This window comes from Coloeus monedula, assembly GCF_965178545.1.
Source record: "Coloeus monedula genome assembly, chromosome: 3".
NCBI classification, from domain to species: Eukaryota; Metazoa; Chordata; class Aves; order Passeriformes; family Corvidae; genus Coloeus; species Coloeus monedula.
Window position 1 is genome coordinate 53,923,895 of NC_138783.1, and position 26,274 is coordinate 53,950,168.

The 26,274-nt window shown below is 43.4% G+C and overlaps 1 protein-coding gene across 1 annotated transcript; it reads left to right on the plus strand.

Annotated features, from left to right (window-relative positions):
• Positions 1-288: 288 nt before the first annotated feature.
• TMEM272 (transmembrane protein 272) lies at positions 289-17,493 on the plus strand (the record flags this gene model as incomplete). Its single annotated transcript, XM_082278498.1, has 4 exons — positions 289-346; positions 7,533-7,592; positions 13,876-13,958; positions 17,131-17,493. The coding sequence occupies 4 exons, from the start codon at positions 289-291 to the stop codon at positions 17,491-17,493; spliced, it is 564 nt and encodes a 187-aa protein (XP_082134624.1).
• Positions 17,494-26,274: the final 8,781 nt, after the last annotated feature.

Below are 26,274 nucleotides of genomic sequence, written 5' to 3' on the forward strand. Positions count from 1 at the left end.
TTCAGGAAAATGGCATTAATACTTCTCCCCCAGCCTCCCTGTGACCCCAGAGCTTGAGCATCATCACCAGCAGGCAAGCCTGGAGCTGCTGGAAGGCATACCTTCCTCTGGGTATGCCACGCTGCTAGCTGCTGGCTGCGTTTGTGCATGCTTGGAGTTTTTGAGGGTAGTGAAAGGCTGCCAGCATGTGTAAGTACTCTGAGTCAAGATACTTAGTAAGGTAAAGACACTTCTCACAGCCATATGAATTTCTCTGTCTCCACAGACACTCCCCAAAGGCTCATCACAATGGCTGCCGGCCTGGAGAAAGCCTGCCACCGGTGCATATCTAAAATTGCCAGCAATGGTAAGGCAGTTCTGGTAGCAATCACCTTACGTATTTAAGCAGCCTTGTTGCTAAGCCAGGTATATAAAGGAGTCACAATGGTGCCAAGTCCCACCTGAATCTTCCACTGAAGTTTCCTTTCCTAGACAATTTACAGTGCTGATGGAGTGTGCAATAGTATCTCTACCCGAACAGCAGCTGCCTGCTGCAGTATTTGATGTATAGCAACCAGCACAAAACTTCAAACAAATACAAACACCACCATGTACCTAAATATGGGCTGCAAGACATAGCCTAAGCAAAATAATGTGTTTGCCTCCTCTTTGAAGTGTTACCTTACACATAGTGCAACAGAAGCATCCACAGGGAAAATCACCTGGTAAAGGGCAGCACAGCCAGCCTGGGAACAAACTCTCCTAGGAGCAATTCCTGCCAAGAAAAACTGCTGCCAGCCTGTGTGGTGGCACAGGAACACAAGTCTGGGGATGGAATATGGTCAGGAATATCCCCCCTTTCACCCAGTGAGATTTGGGACAGGGTATTCTTCCCTCTGCTTCCCTGCTGCCTGGGACAACGGCCACTGCAGGCAGGGGTATCCCCCATTAAAGGCCCCTTGCTGTGGGTTGGAAGCACCAGTTCTCTGTACAGAGGTTCTTTTGCATGACAGCCTGGGCTAGCTCAGGTTTTAAAGCAAATGGTTCTTCCCACCCAGGGTGGAGGACTCAGAGGGCTGTAATGAGCTGACAGCTGGTTGAACAGGCTGGTTCTTGCTCTCTGAGGAGCAACGCAGCAGAAAGTTGACCTGGGCTGAGGCTGTGCAAACTCCACAGAGGCACAGGAGAAATCCACTTCAGAGGTGGGGTTTTGTAAGATCAGGGAAGTAGTGTCCTCGGCAGGAGGTTAAAATCCATGGATTCTAAAGCAGCTTACTCCCACTGACTGCATCTCCTTTTCCCTCTGAGTTGCAAGTGCCTTTTGCTTTCACTTCTAGGCAGTTGCAATTGCTAATTCCACTCAAACACAAGAAGTGGCAAACCCCTTGACCCTCATCATAATTGATACTTTACCCACACTAATTCCTGCACTTGCCAGTCTAGGGTGTTGCCTTGGGGTCTTCTATATCCCTGATCTTTGGTTTGCTTGAAAGGTTCTCAAAGTTCAGAATGAACTTTTATTAATGATTAAACCCCTCAAGTCCTTGCTCCCTTATAAGCTAGCAGAGAAAATCAGGCCAAAGAGACAGGAAGCTCAGTCCAGGCCTCCCTGCAGAAACTTGGCACAGGTAGAGGAGAGGACATTTTCTGTCCACTTTTTCATGCTCATCATTGCTCCAGGAGAAAGGAGGGCTGGGGAGTGATGGAAAACAAAGGGTGAAGAGCATGTGGCACCCTCATTACATCCTGACAAGTGCCTGGGAGTGGAATTGGGACCCAGCTGGTCCCTGTGGGATCCCTCACACCCTGCAGAAAGGACATGCAGGGGCGATCTAGACCCATTGGTGAATATCGCAATTTAAAAAGTGGTATTTTCTCTGATTTTTGTTCCTAGTCGTTACAAGCAAAACATCACCATTCCCTGGTATTAAATTACCACTGGAACTTCAATGATGACAGAGAAAAAACTTAATCCTTCTGAAATTTTATTTGAAAGATTGGGATAAGTTCTGATCTCACCTATGCTCTTCTACAACAGAAGCACCCTCTTGGGTACCTGAAAAGTTACCCATGAGTAAGGCAACTCAGAAATACCATTCCAGAAAAGTATCTTCAAGTTTTCATCATGCTCAAGTTCAAAATCAGCTCAGCTTTAGTTATGGATCAGCTACTGCATCGAAAATTCATTTTCTGTTCATTAAAATGCAAGACCTCATGAAGTGGAGTGATGCTTAATTTCACTTTTTCTCATCATCCTGTATATATGTTTCAAAGAGCTTTTCAGCACAAACCCACACTTGTACCTATGGTCTCCTGGTATTTAAATAACTCCCAAGAGCCAACCCACCTGTGGAGCATGCTTTCATTCTTGGTGTAGCAATTTAAGTTCAGTCTTCAATTAACTGACCAAAATAAAAAAGGCTAATCCCTGGGTCTACTGCAAAGAAAACTGAATGGCTCTATATGTAATGCCTAAATATTGTTTTTTAAGTACTTCTGGAAATTTTTCACAAGGGGCCAAATCCCGAATCTAGACCATGGCATAACTGTAGTTTAGTATCCAGAGGCATAATATAAAATTCAGAAAAGACCCTCTGCAATATTGCTCAACCTCCAAAGCACCTACACCTAGGACTTAAATTTTAGGTGATGTGATGCTGATATCTGGGTACCAAACTTCTATTTCACAGTAATTCAACCTTGTCTAAGCAAAGAGTGATGGAGCACAGCAAACAGCTGGTGGCCCTGAGCTTGGATTTGGTCAGTTTTCTCACATTTCCCCTGCCTCATATGGTGGCTTTGCACTGGAACTAGAGACCTCCATGGGAATGGCAGTTCCTTACCCTGAATCCTGCATCTTCTGAGTATCCACTTTGGTCAAGGGATTAAATCACCCCAGGGATGGGATTCCTGCCATTTACTCCCAGAGATTATTCCATCAATATATTTCCTTGCTATGGAATTTAGCCTCATGAACAGACCAGTTTTTGGTTTTGCTCAAGTTCATCTCATGTCTGTACCCTTTGGATGACTCACAGGTCTGTTTTTGAATGCTCAAACCTTGATGTTATTTTCTCTCATTTTGTGATGGCTGGCCAAGCTAAACAGATTTAATTCCTTTCCATCATGTTACTTCCTTCAAGTCTTTTCTGCATATCCCACCAGAGACAGTGACATTTTCCTGTGACTCGAAAGCACAGGACAGCCAGTATCCACAGCTGCCAAAACCATGGACAGACTCATCCCTGGTCTGTAAAACACATGATCTTACTGGGGCTGGTTGCTCAGAAAGATCCATCGAGACTTTCTTTGCCACCATGACACCCTCACAGGCTGCATTCTTTCTTTTCTCCAAGTGCCTATCAGTACTGCAGGGGATGCCTGCAGATACCATGAAGGAATAAAACACGGGTGAAAACACCTGCTCCCCATCTGCACTCCAGCCTGTTACACCACCCGGGCTGCAATGCAGCACACTGTGACACTGCTTGCTAAGCTACTGCTCTACCATCTGCATCTGCCTCAGGGCATCAGCAGGCCAGAGGCCCTGCCAACTGAATTTGACCCAAATTTCCTCACACCCAGACTGCTGGGAGTTAGTCCTCTTTAGAGCAGCATTCCCACAGGGTGTCCAAAGGGCATACTGTGAGTTTACACACAGAATTTTGCTCCTCAGCTTGTTCATGCAGATAAATCCTGGGGTAAGTGCAGAATTTGTTTGGAAGTTGGTAGCATCTCATTTAAAAGAAAAAAAATTCCTTTTTTATCCAGAACCTGACAAGCTACAGAACAAATAGCACTTGGGAGTGATGGTAATGTAACCAACACTTCTTTTATTACTCTATTATCAGAGAGCTTGTCACTCTACTAAGAAGCTTGCACTGTAGCTGTATTAGCACACTACTAAGACAAGTAGGTAGGTTGAGAGTTATATTCATAAATCACTTCTGAAAATTCTGTGAAGACTCTTACCAGAAAAGAAAGACACTTTTCTCTCTCTTTAAAGTAAATAGGGACATCCTGAGCTGATCTGAAACTTCCAAGTGCTTGGAAAACTCGTGGCAACAAAATAAAGTCTTTGAGGAGCCCACAGGTGAATTGGTGTCCCTCCAATACTGCCTCCAGATCCCAAGGAAATGCCAGGGGACATCAGGCTGTGTGCCCAGAGGCCAGGCACGTTAGTGGGGACAGTCAACAAGGGAGTGGCAGAGGACTGGGAGGAGGAGAGCTGCAGTGCAGGGGCTGGCTGTGGAGGATGCAAAGGCTCAGGCATCAGACAGAAGAGAGACCATGACATACAGCCAAAATGTCAACAGTGATTTCAAGTGCATTTACTTCTGTGGGGAGACCCTGGCAAGAGGAACTCAGCTAACCAGCAGATTTATATCAGCTGACTGTACTGCTGGGCAGGAGACACAAAACCTGCACCCACTGATCTGATTTTTGTGACCACAGATTTCAAGGAATGTGCAAGATACTCAGCCACTTGTTCTCTTCTTCCTCTGTTGTGATCCCAGACATGAGCTCTTCCCTTCATCCATTTCCGGGCACGTTAGGATTCCCACAGCAGGACTTCACCAGTGCCGCAGCAGGGGCTGCCCTGCTGATACAGAGCAGTGACTTCTCCTGCCTGATGCCCTGGCACCAGCTTGACGGAGCAGATATCCTTTCGAGCCGTGTCTGGAAACACTTCCCTCACTGTGTTGTGTTTTTAGAGACTACCGGCCCTTTTTTTGCTACTTGTTCCAGGAATGGGGCCAGGGGCTTCTCTGACCAGCCTGTGAGGCGATATCGCCAACATAAAAATACCACAAGCCCCACATGTGGACCTGCCTACACAGCAGCGTCCTCTCTGCTGAGCTGTGCTACCCTGCGGCAAATACCATTTTCTGGAGCAATTTGTCTTCGGACCAGAACGGGGCAGCACAGCCCAGACAAACCCAGGCAGAGAATGCGTGTATCCCAACTGAGCAGCATTTCTGTGAAACCCCCACACATTAAGGGAAAATCAGTCTTTCGTGCTGCTAGCGACACTGAGAGTGGCTGCAGAGCCCTGCCAGTTGTGTAGGCAATTGTTGAAGAGTCTCACTTTGTTAAACATGGATCTGGAAGCCTTCCCAGACTACGCATCTGCCCCTCCAATTCGAGACCTAAGAGGCTGTAGCTGAATGGGGAGATAATGAGTAAATACATTCCCAGCGACTGCCTTGGGAGCAGAATTAATGAACCATTATCTTTTTCTCTTGAGCTCTGAGTGGTCTCTACCTCCCATTTCTCCCCTCCAAAATCGGGCCATTGGGTAGATGTCAGACACAAACAAATACGGACACCTGTGTGCCAGATGTGCAGCCTCACATGCACACGAGCCCCCTGAGCCTTTTCTAGAGCTTACTGCAGCGTCCCTCCCCGGGGTCAGGCAGAACACGCGCTGCACAATTAACAAATTACATGATGCCTCCTCCTCCTCCCGGGCTCCTGAGCACTTCCCGTGCAGCAAGGGCAGGGACAAGAGACAGCTACGAACCACAGGCAGAGGGGTGACGTCGCTCCGAGGGCTGCGCTGCAATGACAGGACTCGTGGCAACACCAGGCAATGCCCGCAGGCCTGAAGTGCACCCCTTTGGGCACCAGATAAATGTGTTACCCAGTCTGTGGGCACTGTTTGCCCACAAATGGTGTTGGAAGCTCAACTCAGATATAATACCATCACTTCTTAATATGAAAGAATAGCCTAGATAACATAACAGCAAGAGGAGCTAGCACAAAATGTGACGTGTGGTGAAAAGGGAGGCTCTAGGGTGAGTTGTTCTAATGAGAGGCTGTCAGTGGTTGAAAGAGCTTAGTCAAGTGTAGGACAGTATTCAGACAGAGGAAGAATTTCTGTACTGTGCAGCATTCAAGAGATAGGAGTCTGAGCAAAAACGACAGAGAGAGAGAGAGAGAGAGAGAGAGAGAGAGAGAGAGAGAGAGAGACTGGCCGACAGGGAAAGGAGGAGGGGGCTACACAAAGGAACAGAAGTGCTTTCTTCAGCTCGAAATAACCTCAGCCTCTCCCGATTCATAGAGATAACAAACATGGTACTTCTGAGAAAGATGTCTCTCAAGCGCTGAAGTGTAAGATCCTGGTCCTTTGCGGAGAAAACACAAGCAGTCTGTGGGGGATGGTGTGTTCCCATGAAAAGTGTCTGCGAGTCAGAAAGCCTGGTGGATCTGCTCTGAATTTTGATGCTGCTGCTATGTCCTCTCTCTGTTTCTCCTTCTGTAAAGTGGAGGCAATGATGCTGCCCTTTTTCTCTCAGGCAGCCTGAGGGTGATATTTTGGCAGTGCTGCAGAATTTCCCGGAGTGGCACTGTCTGCAGGGTGCTGGATGTGTCCCTGCTCCTGCACGGCCAGGAGGACACCATGTGCCTTGCAGAGGTTGCAGTTCTCTGGCATGGGGAACTGTGTGACACAGTTTGCCCTGCGAAAGGGCAGCTCCCAAACCAACTCCAAATACTTGCTCCAAGATGTTTTTCACAAGCCTCCATGGAGACATCCTATTCCCTTTCATGTCCATGCTCTTCTCAGCCCCTCTGCAATCTATGCCCACCTGCCCTTTGGCATGTTTAGGCACCCACTTGCAGCCTGAGCCATTTCTGGAGGGGCTCTGCAGGAACACTTGCCACAGAATGTCCTCATTATATTTTACTCTCATTCGGCAATGCAGCATTTCACTTTAATGTTGCCAAGGGTTCATGATCAAGCACACAGGTGACAGCTCTTGTAAGACAGGCTGCTCACACTGTTCTTGACACTCACCCTCACTCACCTCTTGACACTTGTCCTTCACCTTCCGTGAAGGTAAGCATTCATCCTCTGCAGCACCAGGCTGTGCTGGGAAAATATTTGGGCTCAGATACACCAGCAGCTCTCTAGGGAGTAAGCAAGCACCTCAGGTCCACTCACCTGCAGGGACAGTCTATGTGCATCCCTAAGAGCATCCTTCCATACAATTTAAGCTAATTTATCCCAAAGACAAATCCCATTCCTTGCAGCAGGGCTGCTGCCTTTGCGGTCATGAGCTAAGCTGGGTCAGGGAGTTAGACCACCCAGAAGCCATTCACATCTGTAATAAAGACAGTTTATTTAGCTATCAGTGAAAACTAAGTGGAATGGCATTAAAACTGCTATTTGCTTAGCAAACAGATATGGCTCATCAGTTGCCATGGATTAGCTGATGCAAAATTACTTGTTACTGCACAGATGCCTGGCAGTGCCTCTGAAGAGGATGCAGGATAAGGCAGCAGTGACTGACTCCTTGCCCTTGCAATAAGACAAGCTGCAAGTAGTAGCTGCAAAAGCAGTTTGTGTCTCTCACTGCACCCTGGAAGTGATAAAACGTGCTGGTCCCATTACCACAAATATTGCACTACAGATGTGATATTCCCACCCCATCAAATGCACTGCATTTCTTCCTACACAATTGTTTGAAAACAGAGCATCTGTAAAGAACTGGATGGTCTCTAAATTTAAAGTAGCCCAAATAACTCTGCCTTTCTTTTCTCCTTCACAGCATGCTTTATATTTGGGCTTCTCGCTTTCCTTGCCTTACCACTGTCCATGACTTTTATAGGTAAGTTGACTACTAAAGCAATTTGGAAACAGGAACTTCCAGGCACTGTGTGGCAGGCTAACACATCTGGTGGAAGAAAGGAGCTGTAAAATTCAGAGTTTCCAACTGTTAAACCTCTGACTTGGTACAAAATCCCAGCCCACACTCCATATGAGGGAGGAAGGAGTACTTGAATTCTGACCCTGTTTATCTCAAGAGCCCCTCCAATGTGTTTTGCCTCAAAACTCAGCTTAGTCTGGGGGAGGAAGTTCAGAATCTGACACGTGAGAAGATTTCATTAATCAGGATCCCTCTGTATTAAATACACTGCAAAAAATTGTAGAAGCATAGTGCTGGAAAGGAAAAAGAGATGCTGTAGGCTGCTATTTCTCCATCTTTTTGAAAGTCAGACCTGGTTTTTGGCTGATCTGTCTCTGTATAACCCCTTGAAAGCCGGATTTGTGAGTAGCATTTCAAGATCAAATATTTAAGAAAGGAAAATCCTTTGAGCTGCAGAATTTTATACATTTTTAAACTGCATAAGGCCCCTCTTTTCTTAAGCATCACCTTTCCCTTTCCATTAACATAGATTTTTATTTTTTCTTTAACATTTCATTGCTCCCTTTGGGCCTTTCAAGTCCTCCATATGAGTTGTGAACCCCACTTGAGAAACATCAGTAGAGACACCAGTCCACCTCTGCTTTCAGACGGGCTTGCATGCTCACAGCAACCCTGACAGATGTCTGACTTGCCCTTGCTCAAGGAAATTCCATGGCTTCCCAAGGAGGCTATCTCAACATTTTATTGCTCTCAAAGACAAAGTATTTTTCCCCATATCCAACCTAAATCTTCCCTATGGCAAATTAAACAGATTACAGCCTGTCCTGCCCACCGTGGTCACAAAACAGATTGGTCACTGTCCTGCTCAAGAGATCCTTTGAACTGTTTGAAGGCTGCTATTATAACCCTGCTCCATCTTCTCTTTTTTTCCCTCAGAGGTCTTAAAAACCTAATTCTTTCATCCTGACCTCACAGGTCACTGTTTCTGTAGCTTTTTTTTTTTTTTTTTTCATTTTTCCCTCCCACCTTTGGCCTCTGGCCAATGTAAGTATTTTTCCTTATAAAAAAAAGAAAGATGTAACACAGGCCTCCAGCTGAGACCTGAGGAATGAGGAGCGCAGAGTAATTAGCTCCTCTGTTTAACATGCAGGATTTCTGCAAACACACCTCAAAATGAAACATGGCCTCCCTGCACCAACCCATTTCCTCCAATTTAGTTTGTGGTGCATTGTAAGCCCTGATGGTTTTTGGCAGTGCTGCTCCCTATCAGACATATCTCATTTCTTATTTATCTTATTTAATCTTGAAATTTCCTCCCCTACATGCAGTGTTCAGCTCTATGAATTTTCATCTCGTAGGGTTTGAATGCCTTTTTCCAGTGTATCCAGATCACTTTGAATTCAAAGTCCTCAACAGCCCTTGTCTTTGAGAAGCTGCTTATCTTGTCCCTCATTATTCATGAAAGATGGTCCAAATGAACTCTACATGCAGATGCTGTGGGCAAGATGCATCCCACTTGGACTGTGTGTATCCACAGCCAGGCTGAGCTCCGTGTGTTGTCCTTGCAGGCTGTTAAGGGAAATGGATGTTCCTGACAGTGAAAGTTCCACATCCTCTCTTTGGTGTCTGCCTTGAGATTAGGTGACTTTTAAGGCAGCTGGGACACCTGGCCCGTTGGCATGGATGGTTATCCAAACCCACATATGTGTTCAGCTAAAGGTTGGTGCTATTCCCTTTATCTGGGGCCTTCAAAGCACCACTGATGACTATGGTGGGATTCCAATTAGGATGTCCTAATTAGGAATTAGGGGGTTCTAATAAGGGATTAAGGAGCAGTTAGGAAGTAGGGAAATGGACCAAACTGTTACATCTCAACACTTCAGCTCTTATACCTATCCATGACTTAAGATTGCTATTTATCCCTTAAGAAGATTCTAGCTTTAGCTTTTCCCCAGGCTGAAGATTCCTGAACTGTGAAATAGGGATGGGAAGGTATAATTCAAAATGTGGCACGGCTTCCATGCATATTGACATCCTGCCTCCTGGAAATGAATCCAGGGCTGGAATCTGACCACTTATAAATATAATTTCCCAGGAATATATCATAATACCTTTAAGATCAGTAGACAGTGGAAAGTATAGGGTAAGATATTAGCCTGGAGCTCTGGATATCTCCTCCATCAGATACAGAGCCCTTTTTCCCCCCACAATTTACTGAAATTAAGAGATAATGTCACTGTAATATAGTGTTGTCAGAGGATATTGGTTTCCTGCAGCTCCATATCAGCAAAGGCATTTTTAGGAAAATGAAATGTCAAGGAAAATGCTGATATTTATTATCCAAGAAAAACCCTATGATTTTCTGATAATATTCTGTTACCATGATCTCAGAAAAAAAACTTGCTGATGTGCCTCCAGTCATTTTGGCTCTTGCTTCCTGCAGAGGAAAACTGTGAGATATAGTACTTGTTAAAACTCGGAGATGAGTAACAGGCAGCCCTGGTAATAATTACACGCTAACATTATACACTCTTAAAATTTGATAATGCTGTAAATCACAGTATAATTCAAGATACATGAAAAGGACTCAGCATATTTTCCAAGCTGCAGACTTGTGACATCATTTAAGCCATAGATTGTTTAGCAGCTTTTTCATTTTTACTGGCAGAGATGAACCCTTTTTTCACTTAACACTCCAAAGACATAGAGATTTATTTTAATTTTTTTTTTTTTTTTTTGTTTCCGGGACAATGAAGGATTACTCTCAATAATGCATTCTTGTATGTTGTCCAGAGTACCTTTATATACAGAATTCCCCAAGGGCAGCTAAATCACATTTGAAAGCTGATGACATGGTTTTTTCAATAAACAGTCTAAATTTCCCCCTGTTCAAATTTAACCCAGTACTACTTCTCACACTCATAACTACACCAAATATTTCCTCAAATCTCTAATGCTCCTGAGAGTTGTCTGAAGCCTATTCTCCGTGCCTTTACGTAGGAACCAGTCTTGTGCTTTAGCAGTTGTTTAACACAATCTTTCCTTGTATTTCAGTCCTTCAGCCAGTCCTCTGATTTGCTGATAAGCTTTCTGATAAAATGGTGCCGAAAAGCAATTACTTTGAGATAAATTCTCTGCAGCACCTAGATCCAAGTGTAAGGCCCACAGTCAGGGCTTGACTGAGGTCTGTGCTAAGTGATGATAGCTGCAGCCATCCACAAGGAACACCTGAAAATGGCCTGGCATGTTGTGTTCTCCACCTCCCATTAGAATAAAAGTCATGGAGAGGGCACCAAACACCAGATCAGCCTTGCTGTACAGCAGCCCTCCTTTCCTATGGGATGCACTTCAGCTGTTTTCAGCTGAGAAGAATAAAGCAGCTAAAAAGAGGCCAATGATGTACTGATTTTCTTTTGTCTTGGCCTCTCATCTCATGGATAATCGTGTCACAAGGACACTTGGTTGGTAGCAATCCGCTGTGGGCCATGCCAGAGCACTGCCCCAAATGGTGCCTGTAGAGATGCTCATGTCCTGTTTGCTCACAAGTGCTCTCTCCACTTGCTGGACTCTGTGTCCTGGATCACACTGGAGTGTTGTTCTGTGGTAGCCAAGAGGTAAAATGTGCAAGTACCTCTGCTTTCCCAAGCCTCCCACCTCCTTTTTCCCTTTGGACACTGTGCAGGCTGTGTCTGATCTTGCAAAGATCTTTGGTCCATTCATTGGGACTCCTGTGCTGGTCTGTGCTGTGGTCAGGTTCAATTGCTTTTCACTCTGAACCACGGCTCTGGCTTGCAGGCAGCACTACAGTAGAAGCAGAGCTTTGATCTCTCATGGTCCATATATTTCATCTCTAGCAGTGGAAGGAGAACATATCTGTTGCTTACGGGAAAGAAGAGCTAGCACTGATGCTTTCCTACTAGTTTTGGTGTTCCCAGATAAATCAAACACGTGCTGTGTGAGAACTGATTGGCACATTCACTGATTTCACTGTAACAAATACCAGTGCCCATCTGTCAACTGTGGGTCCGTATTTTCTATTCACACCTTAGGGTGTATTTTTAAAGTTACTACTGTATCACCCGCTTTGACCTACTCTTTTGCTGTCGTATCTGTCTGCAGTGTTCTTCCAAAACCTACAGTGCCACTGTCTGTCATTCAAATCCTTCCCAAGACTGACTGATGTCATGTTATATATATGAAAGGACTCCATAATAGATTTGTCTGGGAAAGGGAATCATAGCTCCATGAGAAAAAAAGAAAGGCATTTTTTCCTTAATTTTTTTTTATTCCCTCAAATAGAAATCTCAGTAACACATTGGAAATAGAAATTGCCTAGGTTCCTAAACTGAAATATATTCCCAGTGATCCCTGGCCAGCTGCTTTTGTGGCAGGCTATTAGATGGCCAAGGACTCTGGAAGCCCTGGCAGCAGTTTTCTGATGAACATGATGTAATTTGTGACAATTTCCCTGCTGCCCACTCCTGTAAAGCTGGGAGTCTGAGCAGGTCTCAGCATTACATAGTGGCAAAATGGACAACAACTTACAGCTTTGTAATAAGAACAAAAGAGGAGAGAGTCGAAATCCATTTAAGTGCACCTTTTTTCATTTCTATAGAGGTTGGTAATATATACTTCATATAAAAGAGTGCGCTGAACTCCACAGACCTGACACACAGGGGATTACAAAACTGCAGATCACAAAACCCTACCCCATGTCCTATGACTGAAGTCAGACCTGTAGCAAGCAACCACAATCCAGAACCGCTGTATTATGCTATGCAAAGAGTGCAGGAGAGGTTCAGGCCATCAGCAAAGTTCTGGACCAGCAATAGCAGTGGACTCGGTGGACAAATTGATGAGCTGAAGAGGATTACAGCTATAGAAAAGGAAAAACAAAACACCACCCAAAAAACTCCAAAACAACAAAAAACCACCAAACCAAAACCACTGGTACTTCTTTCCTAATTCCTCCTACTCAGTGTAGTTTTGAAAATGGAGGCAAGACATTCCACCTGAGATGTTTAGCACTAAGACCAGCACATTCAGTATCCTGCAACTAGTTAACCCAAATTTTTCAGAGAAAAGTCAGAATATCTCCTTGAAAACTATTTATACAGCAAGAAGAAAACAGAAAATCCTTTCTACCCTCTGCAACTGATCAGTCAAAGTTCCATATTCTGAAATATGGGATCAATACCAATAAAATTATAGCATAATGAGCTGTTTAAAATTTCTGAAGATGCCATTGGGTAAGAGCCTTGGGTGGGGGATTCATCCCAGCCAACTTATAGGTACCTACAGCTGGCTGTCTAGATTCCTTGTGTGGCCATGGAGAGACAGAAGCACTTTCAGGGACCAACTCACCCCACCCATTTCAAATGCCTATCTTGGGATAAATGAATTTTACAAGTGCCTATTTCTCCCTATTGACAGAGTCAATACAGAGTCTAGAAAACTAGTTCACATATGGATGCCTGCATTGCAGACATCTATATTTGGACAGATGACTTTCACTGCCACAGACCTGTATCACAAGCTTCAGTCTCTATTGCCAGCAACATCCTCACACAGCCATACATTCTCTTCCCTAAAACTTATCCAGCTTTCCCTTTCTTGCAGTAGATTTGAGGGTTGCCAGGATCCCCAGGTCCATAACAACCAATGCTTTTATCCTCCAGCAACCCAAACAGCTTGGAAACTTGAGTTTTGACAGTTCCCTATCAGCTGCCTGGAATGCTAAAATGGTTCCAGGTGCTCCCACGGGTATTGGCTCCCAAGCTTCCAGGCATCTGACTCAGGAACATGCCACATTCATAGGAACTAATGAGCAGGGAAATCCTGGGGAAGCTTACCAGAATTTTTTCTTTTCATAGTTTTGATTTTCAGTGAATTTTCTACCACTGATGAAAATTTCCTGTCCAGCTCAGTCAATGGTTCATTTAACAAAGAGCTGTGGCTGAAGCTAATGACCTCTATATGTGGCTCCAAACAGTAATGCCAGAAAATAGTAATGTTGGTTTTGACTTTGCTCTCTCTCTTCCTTCTCCTGCCTTTTGCTTGTTCATGGCCCTCAGTCCTGTAGTGGGAGGTGCAAACCCCTTTTAATTCAGCCCCCATTTCAACAGACACCGGATACAAGTCTTGGGTGTAAGCACTACACTTCACTTACAGCATCTATAGTTTTCACTGTACAGCTTGTTGCAAAATCTGATCACTTGAGATAACATTCATTTTTGCCATTCAGGAATGAAGTTTTTGGAAGATTGCCCAGTTCAGCCACTGATTCCCTTATATCTCTTGGTGGGTGGCGTGATTGGCAGCTTAAAGGTAATGTGCCTTCTGTGTGTGAAAAATATTTTGTGTGACTTGACTTCGACTTGCTAGTTAAGACATAGTGATAGCTCCAGACAGCCACATGCACCCAGTACTGGAGAGCTAGCAGGATTGGACTGTGCTTGTTCCAGCACTAAAAGCACCCATCAGTCAAGTGAGATGCTAATGAGCTCAGCATTGTCCCACACACTGTGGTGTGACTTTCTCCTGCATCACAGCATCTGTGCTACCATCCCTACTGAGGGAAATGACTACTTAACATGAATGCTTGTGGTAAATGGGGTCCTTTTTTCCACAAGAAATCCTCCAAGCATGTAAAATCTTTCTCCATTATTTTCATACAGAGAGGACAAAAAATTATTCTCTGTGCTTTGAGAATACTACAAAACTACTTGTGTTTGTAGATAGTCCTTCACAAGTACAATTTACTCCCACTCTGACCTGGCCAGAAGTAAATGACTGCAGCGGAATCACTTCCTTCCAGAGTAAATATATCCCTGCAACACAGAAGGGCTTATTAATCTAGATGCAGCATTTTCTAACCACAACTACCTGTCTTCTAGTGGACTGTGCTCACTTGTGTCTTTGCTGAGGCAGAGTCTGGCAGCTTGACAAGTAGACACACCCTCATACCTGTGATAAACCCTGGTCACTATAAAGATATAACTCCACATAACTCTAAAGGATCCCCCTGTTGTGACAGTCCCTTTGCAGATGGTGTTAACTCGCTGCTAGGGAGCATGAAGAGCCTTGCCACATTTCTAGCCTCTTTTCTTTGTCAGGACCAAAAGAAAGGGGAAAAAATACTCCTCTAAAGGTCTCTGCATCCACTGCACTCTTTCACAGTGGTAACCCAAGCAAACCACAGTACTTCACTGGCCTATGAATCATGCCCTCCGAGGACCTTTGGTCAGTAAATAAGAAAATGGGGAAAAAAAGAAAGTGCTTAATCTTGTTACAAGGAATTTGCTATGTTGTGAGTTCTACTGGCAAGTGCTTAGTCATTTGATCACACCTGTGGACTTATCTGTATAATCAAAGGTTCATTTAATAATAGTTTAGAAATTATTAGAACAGAACTGAAAGGAAATTTTGAGGCTAGTGGATTGAAGCTTTCATTAAAAATGTTGACTGGTTCTTAGCTATTTCTGGTTTAAAGTCAGTTTTTCTCACTATAAATAAAATGGCAAATGGATGAGTTAATATTCATGCTGACATCAAATAATGGTTTGAATTTTACTTCAGTTGACAGCAGGACTGCTTATTTTGCACTTTGGCAATGCATTTAGTTAGAACTTGATTAGCTTCACTCACGGGTCATCTCAGCCCTTGGTCTGTAGCCATTTTCAAGTCTCTCGCCCATCTGAACTCTGCCCTCTGTTATGTTCACTGGGCTGCACTGACTTCATCAAGCAGTGCACTCACTTGAGCTCTGAAAGTTAAAAGGTCAGAGAATGGGTGCAGGATGAAGTCTGAATGGATGCTGTCCTGTGATGGACATTATCTAGTGGCAAGTCATTCTAGCCCATATCTGTGCAGTCTGTAGTCTCCTCATCTATTTCTTTCCCATCTCCAGTCTTTTAAAAAGCAGTGGTGACTGTTCACCGAGGCAACTGAACCATTCTAGAGCACCCAGAGAGGCCTGTTGAATTCATGCCATGCTGCTCCATAAATGTCTATTCAGCAGCTCATAACAATGTGAGTGACTGCCAGCAATTTCTTCAATCACAGCTTGGCAAGGCAATATCCATAAGAATTAAATGCACTTTCCGTGAACTACTTAGACGCAGTTGAGATTCATAAATCTCCCTGGGAGGTTTCTCTGACTGCCTCAAACCCAATACTCATCTGCCATTTAACCCCATTCCCATTGCTGAGCTTGATGGAACGTGAGTGAGTACAGGCACCTGCCTGTGTGCTGAGCTGAAAGCTAAATGGGCTGCAGCAGGCTTCAGGTCCAGCAACAGGTACACCCCCATGCAGAAACCTCAGACCCACTGGCCAGGTAGGTTTATCCTTCCTGTGTCTCACGAGTCTGTGTAAAATAAATGTTCATTTGAGAAGGTGGTTTGAGCAAGCCTGTCAGTTTGAGTGCTCAGTTGCATGTGAGACATCAGTGGAAACACCATTTTTTTGCCTATGTTGTTGCTGGAACTTTAAACTGTGTTTCTCAAAAACTGGTAACAACATCTGGGCTAGAAAACCAGTTGGTCTTGTGAATAAATATTTAATCATTTATATATAATCAAACAGTTTTAGAGGGAAGAGTAAGAGAAAGCTCTGGATTCTCTTGCTGAGCTTTTCCTATTCAAAATGGGGCACATGGACTAAAATCTGAACCAGGCACAACATGTACCCAAACAGGTTCTCCTTGGCCAGTGTTCTGGAGAAAGAAGAGTGTAAAATGAGGGGTGCTCTTCTTTTTCACTTCAAGCAGAAAAATGAGCCCAGAATATAACTCTGTGAAAGACAACATGACTGAGCAGCCCAGTTAATCTACCCGTGTTCTTTGTATTGCCAAGACTAAATGAGAAATCCAAGCACCACTGATGAGTCTTTCTGCATTTGCTTGTATACCAGACCTTCCTAACCACCTGGCATCATGGTATTCCACCTATTTCTCTGCTAGTTTTGACTGAAGGCAGGAATGGAGTTATCTTGGAAAATGACACTTAATTGAAGAAAATTTGACAACAGTACACTGCAAGCATCTAAAGCAATTTCTTTGACGTGTAAGTCATAGTCTATATGCTTCATAATTTGATATAAGCTGATTCAACTTTATAACCATGGAAAAATAGAGTTAGAAGAGACAAATCTACCCACTACAAGGCAGGAACTACACTACTTAAGTCATTTAGCAGTTACTCTTACCTGTTCTTAAAAGTCTCCAGTGTGGGAGCTGCTGCCATCTCCCTACACAATCTGTTCTCAAGCCTTTCCATCAGCAATTTTTTTCCAGAATATGGCCCCACTGGTGAATAAACTATAAGAAAAAATGCATTATTGTCCAGCAGTACCTGCCTCATTTGTGGCTCCTTAGCTTTCTCTTACACCATTTTCCCACACCAAATTTTATTTGGCCCAAAGACTGGCTGTGGCCAGAAGGTGCTCGGACTCTCTGCAGCCGCTTTACTTTCTCCCTTTTCTCCCCCAATGCCTCCAGGTGACTCTCCTGCTGTACGACTCAACCAAGATGAGGCAGCTGCTTTCCAAGTCTGTTGTGATTGATGACGATGATGACGACGAGTATCCCTGGAGGCAGAATGCTCACAAGTACTACATCCATCTAACCCTCAGCCTTTTCCTCTTTCTCTGGTTCATTCTTGGGAACTACTGGGTTTTTTCTGTGTATCTGCCAAATTTCATCCCCCCTTTTCATCAGCCTCAGGATTACTGTGACAAAACCCTGTACATTTTTGCTGTTGGTGTTCTCATTATTAGCCACACTGTTCTGTTTCTCCTTATCTTTTGTAGCTGCTGCATATACTGTTTTTCCAGGCAAAGATTCTCTTCTGAGGAAGACTAAATGCTACATAAAGAAATCCCCAGATGTTTGGGGAAGTGTGTACAACAAAGAACAGGCAATAATTCACCCTTGTGTACATCTTTGTTGTATGATATATATGTGTGATAGCAGTCAACTTCAAGAGGAAATTATAAAATACAGTGCCGTCTGGAAATAGCTATGCTGGAATACAGCATAGTCTACATAAAAATGCTGCTGCAGGTGCCAGGGTGTACTCCTGCTAACTTTTACATCCCTTTTTCAACTCTGGATGTTTTATCAGGAGCGAGCTCTTGCAGATGGCAAACTCCTCTAAAACCAGCTCCCCCTTCAGTTGTACATAGCACAGTACATCTTTGCCTATAAAAGCAGCCATGCTGTCCTCTTCACTGGGATCTGAACATCTCCCCATAGTCTTTCTGAGGTTTGTCATTGTCCCTGCATTATAGAGGAGGGAGCTGAGACAAAGGGTTGTATTCAGACCACTTTGCATAGTGCATGGACTCTGACAGTAACTGAGATGCTCACCAGAGAGCTATTCAGGCCACTGTCAGACTGGCCAGTAAGTAGCTATGATAGCAGTACAAGCATGTATAAAAGGCAGCCTGAATATGGCCCTTGGGTCTCTTCTGAACTTGGACTAGGAAGCATCTGTATCTAACTTTGTGGCTTAACCAGACAGCATGAATACATCCGTAGATGTCCAATACATCCAAACTGAGCCAAGGCTGCTTTGCAAGTCTTTGGCAGAACAAGGAACTGAGCTACTGAGTGTCAGATCGGTGCTTCAGCCAGGGCTCAGCATTCCCCAGTCAGGGGGCACACTTTTTGTATGGCAGTAATTTGTTAGTACCACACTAACACAAAGATGACTATCAAACCATTGCGATCAACTTCATAGAAAAACTGATGGTGGTACTTTGTTATTTTAAATATAAAACACAACTATAAGACATGGGCAGGGATGTGAGGATTTCAGGTGAATGTGTTCATTACAGCAGTTCTCTTGTTATGGTGTGAGTGTACATTTGATTTGTTCACCTTGGTGCTGTACCTGTGGAAATCTGTACTTAATGGACAGATGTAATGCAAACAGCTTTTCAGTCAGCAGCAGCAGCAGCAGCTTTAAAAGCAGCAGCATGCACAGAGACAATTTTTTTGTGACATGTAATGGAACAAGCCCAGAAGTGATCCTGGTAGATTGGTTTTTTGTGTGTTGATGAATGCAGTGTAAAAGTGCTCTTTCTGCTTTTGCATTATTATTTTGCATTTCTGTTAATGTGGTCAAAATGGAGGGGCTCCCCTCTAGATGAGCATGAGGGTGGCCCAAGGCACAGGAAAAAGGTGTGTGTTTTGTGTATTTTGTCTGTTAAAACCCACGCAGCTAAATTCTGTGTTTTAGAGAAACCCAAGAGGGTTATAAAATGCCTGTGAAAGGGTGAGATATGTAAAAGAACTCAACAATATGCCACAGCTGAACAGGGTCTGCTCAACCATCCTTCCTGGGACTGAGGCTGAAAGCAGTGTAACATCTGTGGGAACCACCTGTCTTCAAACACAAACATTTATCTCACCAGCTATTGTATAGACAACTAAGCCTGCATTTGGTGCACAAGGATTTTAATTCAGGCCCCAGATTTAAGAATTGTTTATTTCCAGAAAACTAATCTTAGAAAGAAGGATAGGATAAAGGTAGGACAGGATAGGATAGGATAGGGGAAAGGTAGGATAAAGGTGAAACAATCTGACGTGATGGCAGCATCAGTGTAGCATTCCCCTGCTCTGCAGCATCCATTCAGGAAAGGTCACAGCTAGGCTGCTCCTGTTCAGAAATCCATGGAATAGGTATTACTAACAGTGCTGGCTGACTTAGGCCATGCACAGTTGTATGTAGGGAGACGTGACCAGTGGAAATCCTTCCTTTTATTTGTGGGCCTCAGATTGGATCTGGGAGAAATCACTGGCTCTGTTTCCCAAAGAGCTGCTCCACCACGTGCTCTCCACTGCCTCTCTAATGATACCTCACTTTTCTGAAACATAACTGCTGCCAATGGTGAAATACTAGAATTCCTCTTTCCCACCCCAAACACTTCAGTAGCTCAGCCCTTGGGCTCCTGGATTTCAGGGTTCAGTTCTGAACGGTTCTATAGGATTTTACATTCAGTGGAGAGCATCTTTCATTTGTTAAGAACCCAAAGTGTTTAAGAAATTGCCTTTCAGAAGGCATAATTCCATCCATCACTCAAATACAACAAAGCAGCTGTTTGTCATTACACAGGAACTTAACCCAGAAGCTTGGAACAGGCATAAAACCAGAAAATTATACTCAGTTGATAATGCAAAAGAAATTTAACAAGAAAGTAGCTCCACCCACAAGACTCCAGTATGAATTTCCCTGTTCTTGCAAAATGCTGCTAGAATCATTCTTAATCACCAAGAATTAAGGGCTAATACTCCTGATTTAAGTCTGAATTGATTCCAGTGACCTCACAGCAAGTGATGATGTGCTCCTATCTGAGCACATAGGAGGTGATTTTAGCTCAGAACAGAGGAGAAGAAACATTTCTAAGTGATGTTGCCTTGTGTTTGCTATGTGCTTTCGAGAGTGTGGTTACAGTAGCTCAGCAGATGTGCAATGATTTGCCAAACTTCAGCCACACAACAGTAAACCTGAAGCCTGTGCCTCATTCACAGGAGGCTAGGACTGACTGATTCTCTAGTCTGACATGGAGGATTAATTCTTCAAATTTGAGAACCCATTGACATTTTGGGAAAGTGCTGCCCAGTCACTGTGCTAGTATTCAGTACCTGGTTGGTACAAACACAAAATTATAGAGGAGGTATTAACAAGGCAAAAGACATTTGTGAAATATTTTGAAGTTATACAAAGTAAACAAAATACTTTGCTATCACCAAAAAAGAAAAATTCTGCATTGATAGTATTAACCTTTACCTTGCGCACATCAATATGCTATGGCACATGCAAGTGAGAATATCAACACCTCAAAAACTGTTGGAGCCATCCATTCTGTGCCCAGAGGGATCTAAGCATGCCTTCTTTCACTGCTAATGCCTCCTTCAGCAGACAGGACTCTTGCAGGGGTGGAGCAGGGACACCCGGTTTGGGGCATGTGATTAGATACACCAAAGTCACAGTGGCTCTTCTGACCCACCAGCAGCTGCATAGTTCCTCTCAAGTTGCCCCAGTGGCTAAATGATGCACTCAAACCTAAATTAAAGCAGTTTAATTGAAGGCACTTTATCTCACTTAGGGTAAGCTAGGAACATGTGCACAGACCACAGCACCTTAACTTGCAAGCAGCAACTGTTTGAACTGCCACAAACTGATGGTGTCCCCAACATATGCTCAGTCTCTGCACAAGTAGGTGTGCCTCCTCAGCAAACAGCTGTGGGGGAATTAAGTCATTACAGCCCAAAGGTCAAGCGGCTGAAAATACAGTCTACACCTTAAAATGTTTAATTTGAATTTTGCCACCAGGCTAAAATTACAAATTGAAAATGTTCATTTTTTTCCCACAGTAATATAAATGTCTTCTGAAAAATTGAACAAAATGTACCTTTAAGCTAATTATTATGAACTCAGAATGTTGACTACAATGCAGGAAACCAGCTCAGTTTCAGTTAAATCATCTCCCCTTCTTGAGAAGGCAAGGTCTAGTTCCAGTATTTAAAGGAAAAAATACACATTATTTCAAAGGATTAGATAGCCTCCTCACTGCTAGTTGTGAGTACTGCAGAAATCTAATAATATGAAGAACCAAAGACAATTCTGTGTGCACACACTGACTCTACACACATACATATAAGTGCACTGACAGCAGCCATGAAATAAGTTACACTTATTACAGCTTATTGTCCACGGTGCATTTGTCCTCTCACTACTCCACCTTCTTCAGCAATGGGCAGAAGATTCCAAAGCTCTAGAGAGCAGCTTTCCACAGCTATTTTAGAAGCAGCAGACAGACAAGCAATGTTTTGTTCCTTCACTCTGAATGTTGAACACAGACAGCTCCTACCTGCTGGCCCAAAGAAGAGAGAAAAAAAGAGCATCAGACATATCACAGACCTCATCTTCTCAGGACTGGAAACCGGAACGCTGTGCTGTCAGAGAAGATGATCTCTCTCACAGAGCTCTTGCTCTGAGCTTTATGAGGTCCCAAGACATCAGACTTTAAAACTATAAGGTAACTGTGCAGAAAAAAAAATAACCGAGAATATCTTCTGCTTCTTTATGCCAAGAGCTGTTTCAAATGTCCCAGATCCTGAAATAGGAGCAGTTGGTGTAAAAGATCCTAAATGCTTTGACTTTACAGGCAAAGGGCTACAAAGATTAAACTGGTGATAACTCATATATTTTACAACATTCTAAACTAGACCAGTTTCTGTAAGTTATCTTGAATTTAATCTCAGATAATTAATTTTCTCCAAATTCTAGTTGATAGGACTTTGCATCACAATGAGGACCCTTGCACGTTCTACATATAATACAGAAAGGATTGTTACGTCAGGACTGCAATTTGAAAATGTTACTTCTTGGCATAGGTTTCTTCAGGTTCCTGTTCACTACTGGATAGATGAAAGTCCCACAGGTATTAGCTGCAGGAGGAAACAGAAAACATTTTTAGAAAGTATAGTATTGAGGGAAAATAAAAAAGGCTGGCAAGTGCCATCTGATGTTGCACAGTACAAGGAAACTGCTGAAAAGAACAATGTCATATTGCAAGGTTTCTGAACAAATTGTATGAAATTCTGAGAAATCATGTATGTGTTTGTAACACTGAATTTCTACCAAATGTCTCATTTGAATAAAAATGAGTGTAAGTGCACAAGCCTATGTGACTGCAGTCTAAAAATTAAGGTACTTTACATTTACCAGTCATGCTAATTATAATCAACCCTGCTGCAGTTTCACTGAGATGAATAGTTATATCAGAGACTGATTTCGCCCACAGATTTGAATCTCAGCCATACTGACTCTTCTGTATGATTAGTAATACTCAAGCAAAGGAAGAATCCATTATTCCCTTCCCCATGCTACAGTACAGCAGCTCAAATGTGAGACATGCAAACTGTGGGCCTGTAAATCAACACACAAGAAAGCTTTCCTTTTACAAGGTCCTCTTGATGCCCAGGTGAGTTAGGTACCTGCATGTGGAAGGGAGCCTACAAAAAAGATGGAGAGTGACTTTTTACAAGAACATGTAGTGACAGGACAACAAGGAATGGCTTCAAACTGAAAGAGAGTAGGTTTAGGCTAGAGATTATGAGAAAATTCCTTACTGTAAGGGTAGTGAGGCACTGGAACAGGTTGCCCAGAGAAGTTGTGGGTGCCCCACCCCTGGAAGTGTTAAGGGCAAGTTGCAAAGAGTATTGAACAACCTGGTCTAATGAAATGTGTCCCTGCCCACACCCCAGGGGCGCTTGAACTGTATGATCTTTAAGGTCCCTCTCAATCTTATCTTATGGATTTGATTCTCAGTCCTTTGGAAAAAAAATTTAGCCTTTCAGTGCCAATATGAAATAAGTACACAGGATGCAAACAGTAGAGGAAAAAAATCCACTATGCACTCTTATTCACAAGCTGCTGTAGACAACACCTTTTTAACACTGTTTACTTTTGCTCTTTGTATTGCTAATGCAGCTTTGCATTAGCCAACAGGTGAAATAAGACTTTAAGTAAACAGGTCTGATGCTTATTTGCATGGGAAGGTTTGGCTCCATACCTTTGCACGGATAAGTTTCACGTATCTGTGTAGGCTCTGTTACACAGCACAGAGACTGCTTGAAGACACAAAACTTCAGACTATTCCTTTGGCATGTGAACAAAACAGACAGCAACCATGTAAGCAGGTGTGTTTGTTTCTCTACTTGTAGACACCTCTTGGAGGATACATTATATTACATAACATCAGCAATTTGGTAACAACTGGGCTGGAATAAAATGCTAATAAGCAGTAAGATTTGCAGAAGAATAAAAAAAGTGAGACAAAAGAATGGAATGTAGCAGGACTCACCTGAGTCAATAAGCCTGTGAGCATTCCTGCCCAACAGCTGGTAGGAAGAACAGTAAGATCCAGTAGAAGAGCAGTAAGAAGAAAAAAAAGGTAGCTGAAGAAAATGTTAGTATCGATAACTGCGTTACTGCCACAGCCTAGCAACAAACATGTATGCATTCAAGTATGTCTTTAGGCATCATAAAGACATAAAGAGTTTTTCAGTCATGGGAATCACAGAATTATCTTCTACTGACTAAAAAATTTATTCTCTAGGATGCATATCAACTAAAATGTTTTGGTTTTATTATTTTTAAAATATCCTAAGCCATCCTATTATTTTAAAAACAATCCTATACACTTAAGCTTGCATAAGCTATTTGATATATATGAGATTAACTAGGTTAGCAGCAGGTTTAGCTGCTGCTCCCAGCCAATTCTTTCCACTTTGGGAGGGCACTCAGCAGCCTCTCTCCTTGCCAGGACATGCCTGACCCTGGGAAGCCCTGCAGGCTACCAGAGCCCAGGGCCCTCAGCTGTTGATAAAGCAAACCTATACTTCTGATAACGCACAGCACGAGATTCCTTTTACTGGCCCCTGAGCAATGAGTGATAGAGCTGATGACATACTGCCACACTTGTTCCTCAATAATATAAGGCTGTTTGGTCTGGGGAAAGCCTGACTCTTCACTGGAAACAACACTGCTGATGACAGCAGTTGGCCAACTTGGTGATGACTTGGGTACACAACAAAGAAAACACCCTACTGTTCACCAAAACACAACACAGGCCAGAACTTCAACCCCTCCCTGCATTCAGGATGAGCAGCTTTTGCTTCTCTCACCCTGCTACTACCATGAGCACTTCAGACATGTCCCTGAGACCTCAGAGACTTGATGTTCCCCTTCAACCACTCACCAAATCCTCTGCTTTGTCCACACAAGAGGACAAGTATCAACCACCTCTCCCCAGGCTGCTGACAGCTCTTGATTGCTATTACACTGACTGGGGCAGTGCGAGTTTCTAAAGCAGAGTTTTCAAGTGTTCTGCATCCAGAGCTGAGGCCAGCATGGTAAAAATAGGGTTAGGAGCAGCTCCCAGAGTAGTGGCTTGTACACAGTTGCCACTTCCTTTGGAAACCTGGCCCCAATTATAGATGCTGAGCTTTCCTGCAAACCTGGCCATAAAGCCTGTGCCTGTTCCCACTGCAATCAGTGGTGACTGAATCAGTTCTGATTGATTTAAGTCCCCGAGCAGGCACAGAGACTTAATTAGAAAATTAGTAACTGCAAGGAAAGGAGAGAATGCACAACAGCCTGCCAGATCTCTGGAAGGAAGCAAGCAAAGGAGCCAGTTGTCCTTAAGACTGAGATTTTAGCCTCTCATAAAAAAAAAAAAAAAAAAGATAATAAAAGAGATTGGCAAAATAGCCTTGAAGCTGTTTTAAATATCTTGTATAATATATAATTGCTTTTCAGCTCTTGAGTACTCTACTTTTAGATCTGTCCCCTGGGAAGAAAATATGAAACATGCTGAAACACACAGACCTTAACAGCAATCAGCATTTTCAACTTTTCTTTGGGCTGGAAGTAATTAAAACTTTGCCTGAAACTCCTTGCTATTTGACAGGTACAAAGACAGATCAAGTCTAAGGTGTGTTTTTCATGTTAGTCCAGCTGAGTGCCAGAGAGATATTTTTCACCAGCTCTTGTGTTTTAAGAAAATTGAGATTCTCAACTCATTACTTCATGAAAAATCCTAATGTCTGGAGGCTCACAGCCACAACATTCCAGAATTTTTATGTGCTTGGAGGATTACCTGCAGTCGTGGAGGGCCTGCATAACAGCTTGGAGGCTATTTGTACTCTGGTAAATGCATGCACCAGAATGCAGGACCACCAGTGCCAAGCCAAGCTGCGAAGTGTTAACCCTGGTGCAGCCTCATCTGCAGTGTTTGGGAATAAATTACCCTTTGAGCAAACTATTCCCCTAATGATATTTGAGCTTGTTTTGGACAGAAGTATCTGCATAATACCTACTGGGAGCCTGGGCATCAACAATTATTTGCCTAGTATGGGCATTAAGAGGATCAGGGCCTGGGAATATGCAATGGAGTATTTGCTAGCATAGATATAGGGTTAAGAATTAACTTGGGTATGTTTTAACAGGGATAAACACTGAGATGTGTTTATTAGCCTGGGTGAAGCCATTTTGTTCTGTGCTCAGATGAGGGAAATACTAGGAGCTCAAGAGACTCTGGCTCTCCCACTTTCAGCTATATATGACACAAATATACCAGTTGCTGGCTGTGATAGGGGTCTGAGATGTAGGATGCCAATCCATGAGAAGAATTCTTTGTCTAAAAAAATCCCTCATGCTCAGAGCAGTGTCCTGTTGGAGTTAATTGCTAAGATACTAGCAGTCAAGAAAGAAACCAGAAGCTATAACTTTCCAAATTTCCAAAGCTCCAGAATGGGTTCTAATTCAGCTAACAAGATCCATCAACATTAGAATTCAGAACAAAAGGCAAGATATGCAGTCAGATCTTTTGAAGTGGGAAGAAATTTTGTGTGTGAGAATACTGAGATGGAGGCCCTTCATCAGCACCACCCAGCTCTTGGCAAAAGTACGTCTTGCCCTTCTCTTGCACACAACCCTTCATCACCATGATGGCTGGGTTACCAGAGAGCACTTACACAATGTCTACAGCCTCCTGCCTCTGGAACAACAGTACAAAAGCAAAACACCACAGGGGATGAAACGAGGCAACACAAACATCCAGGTGGTGT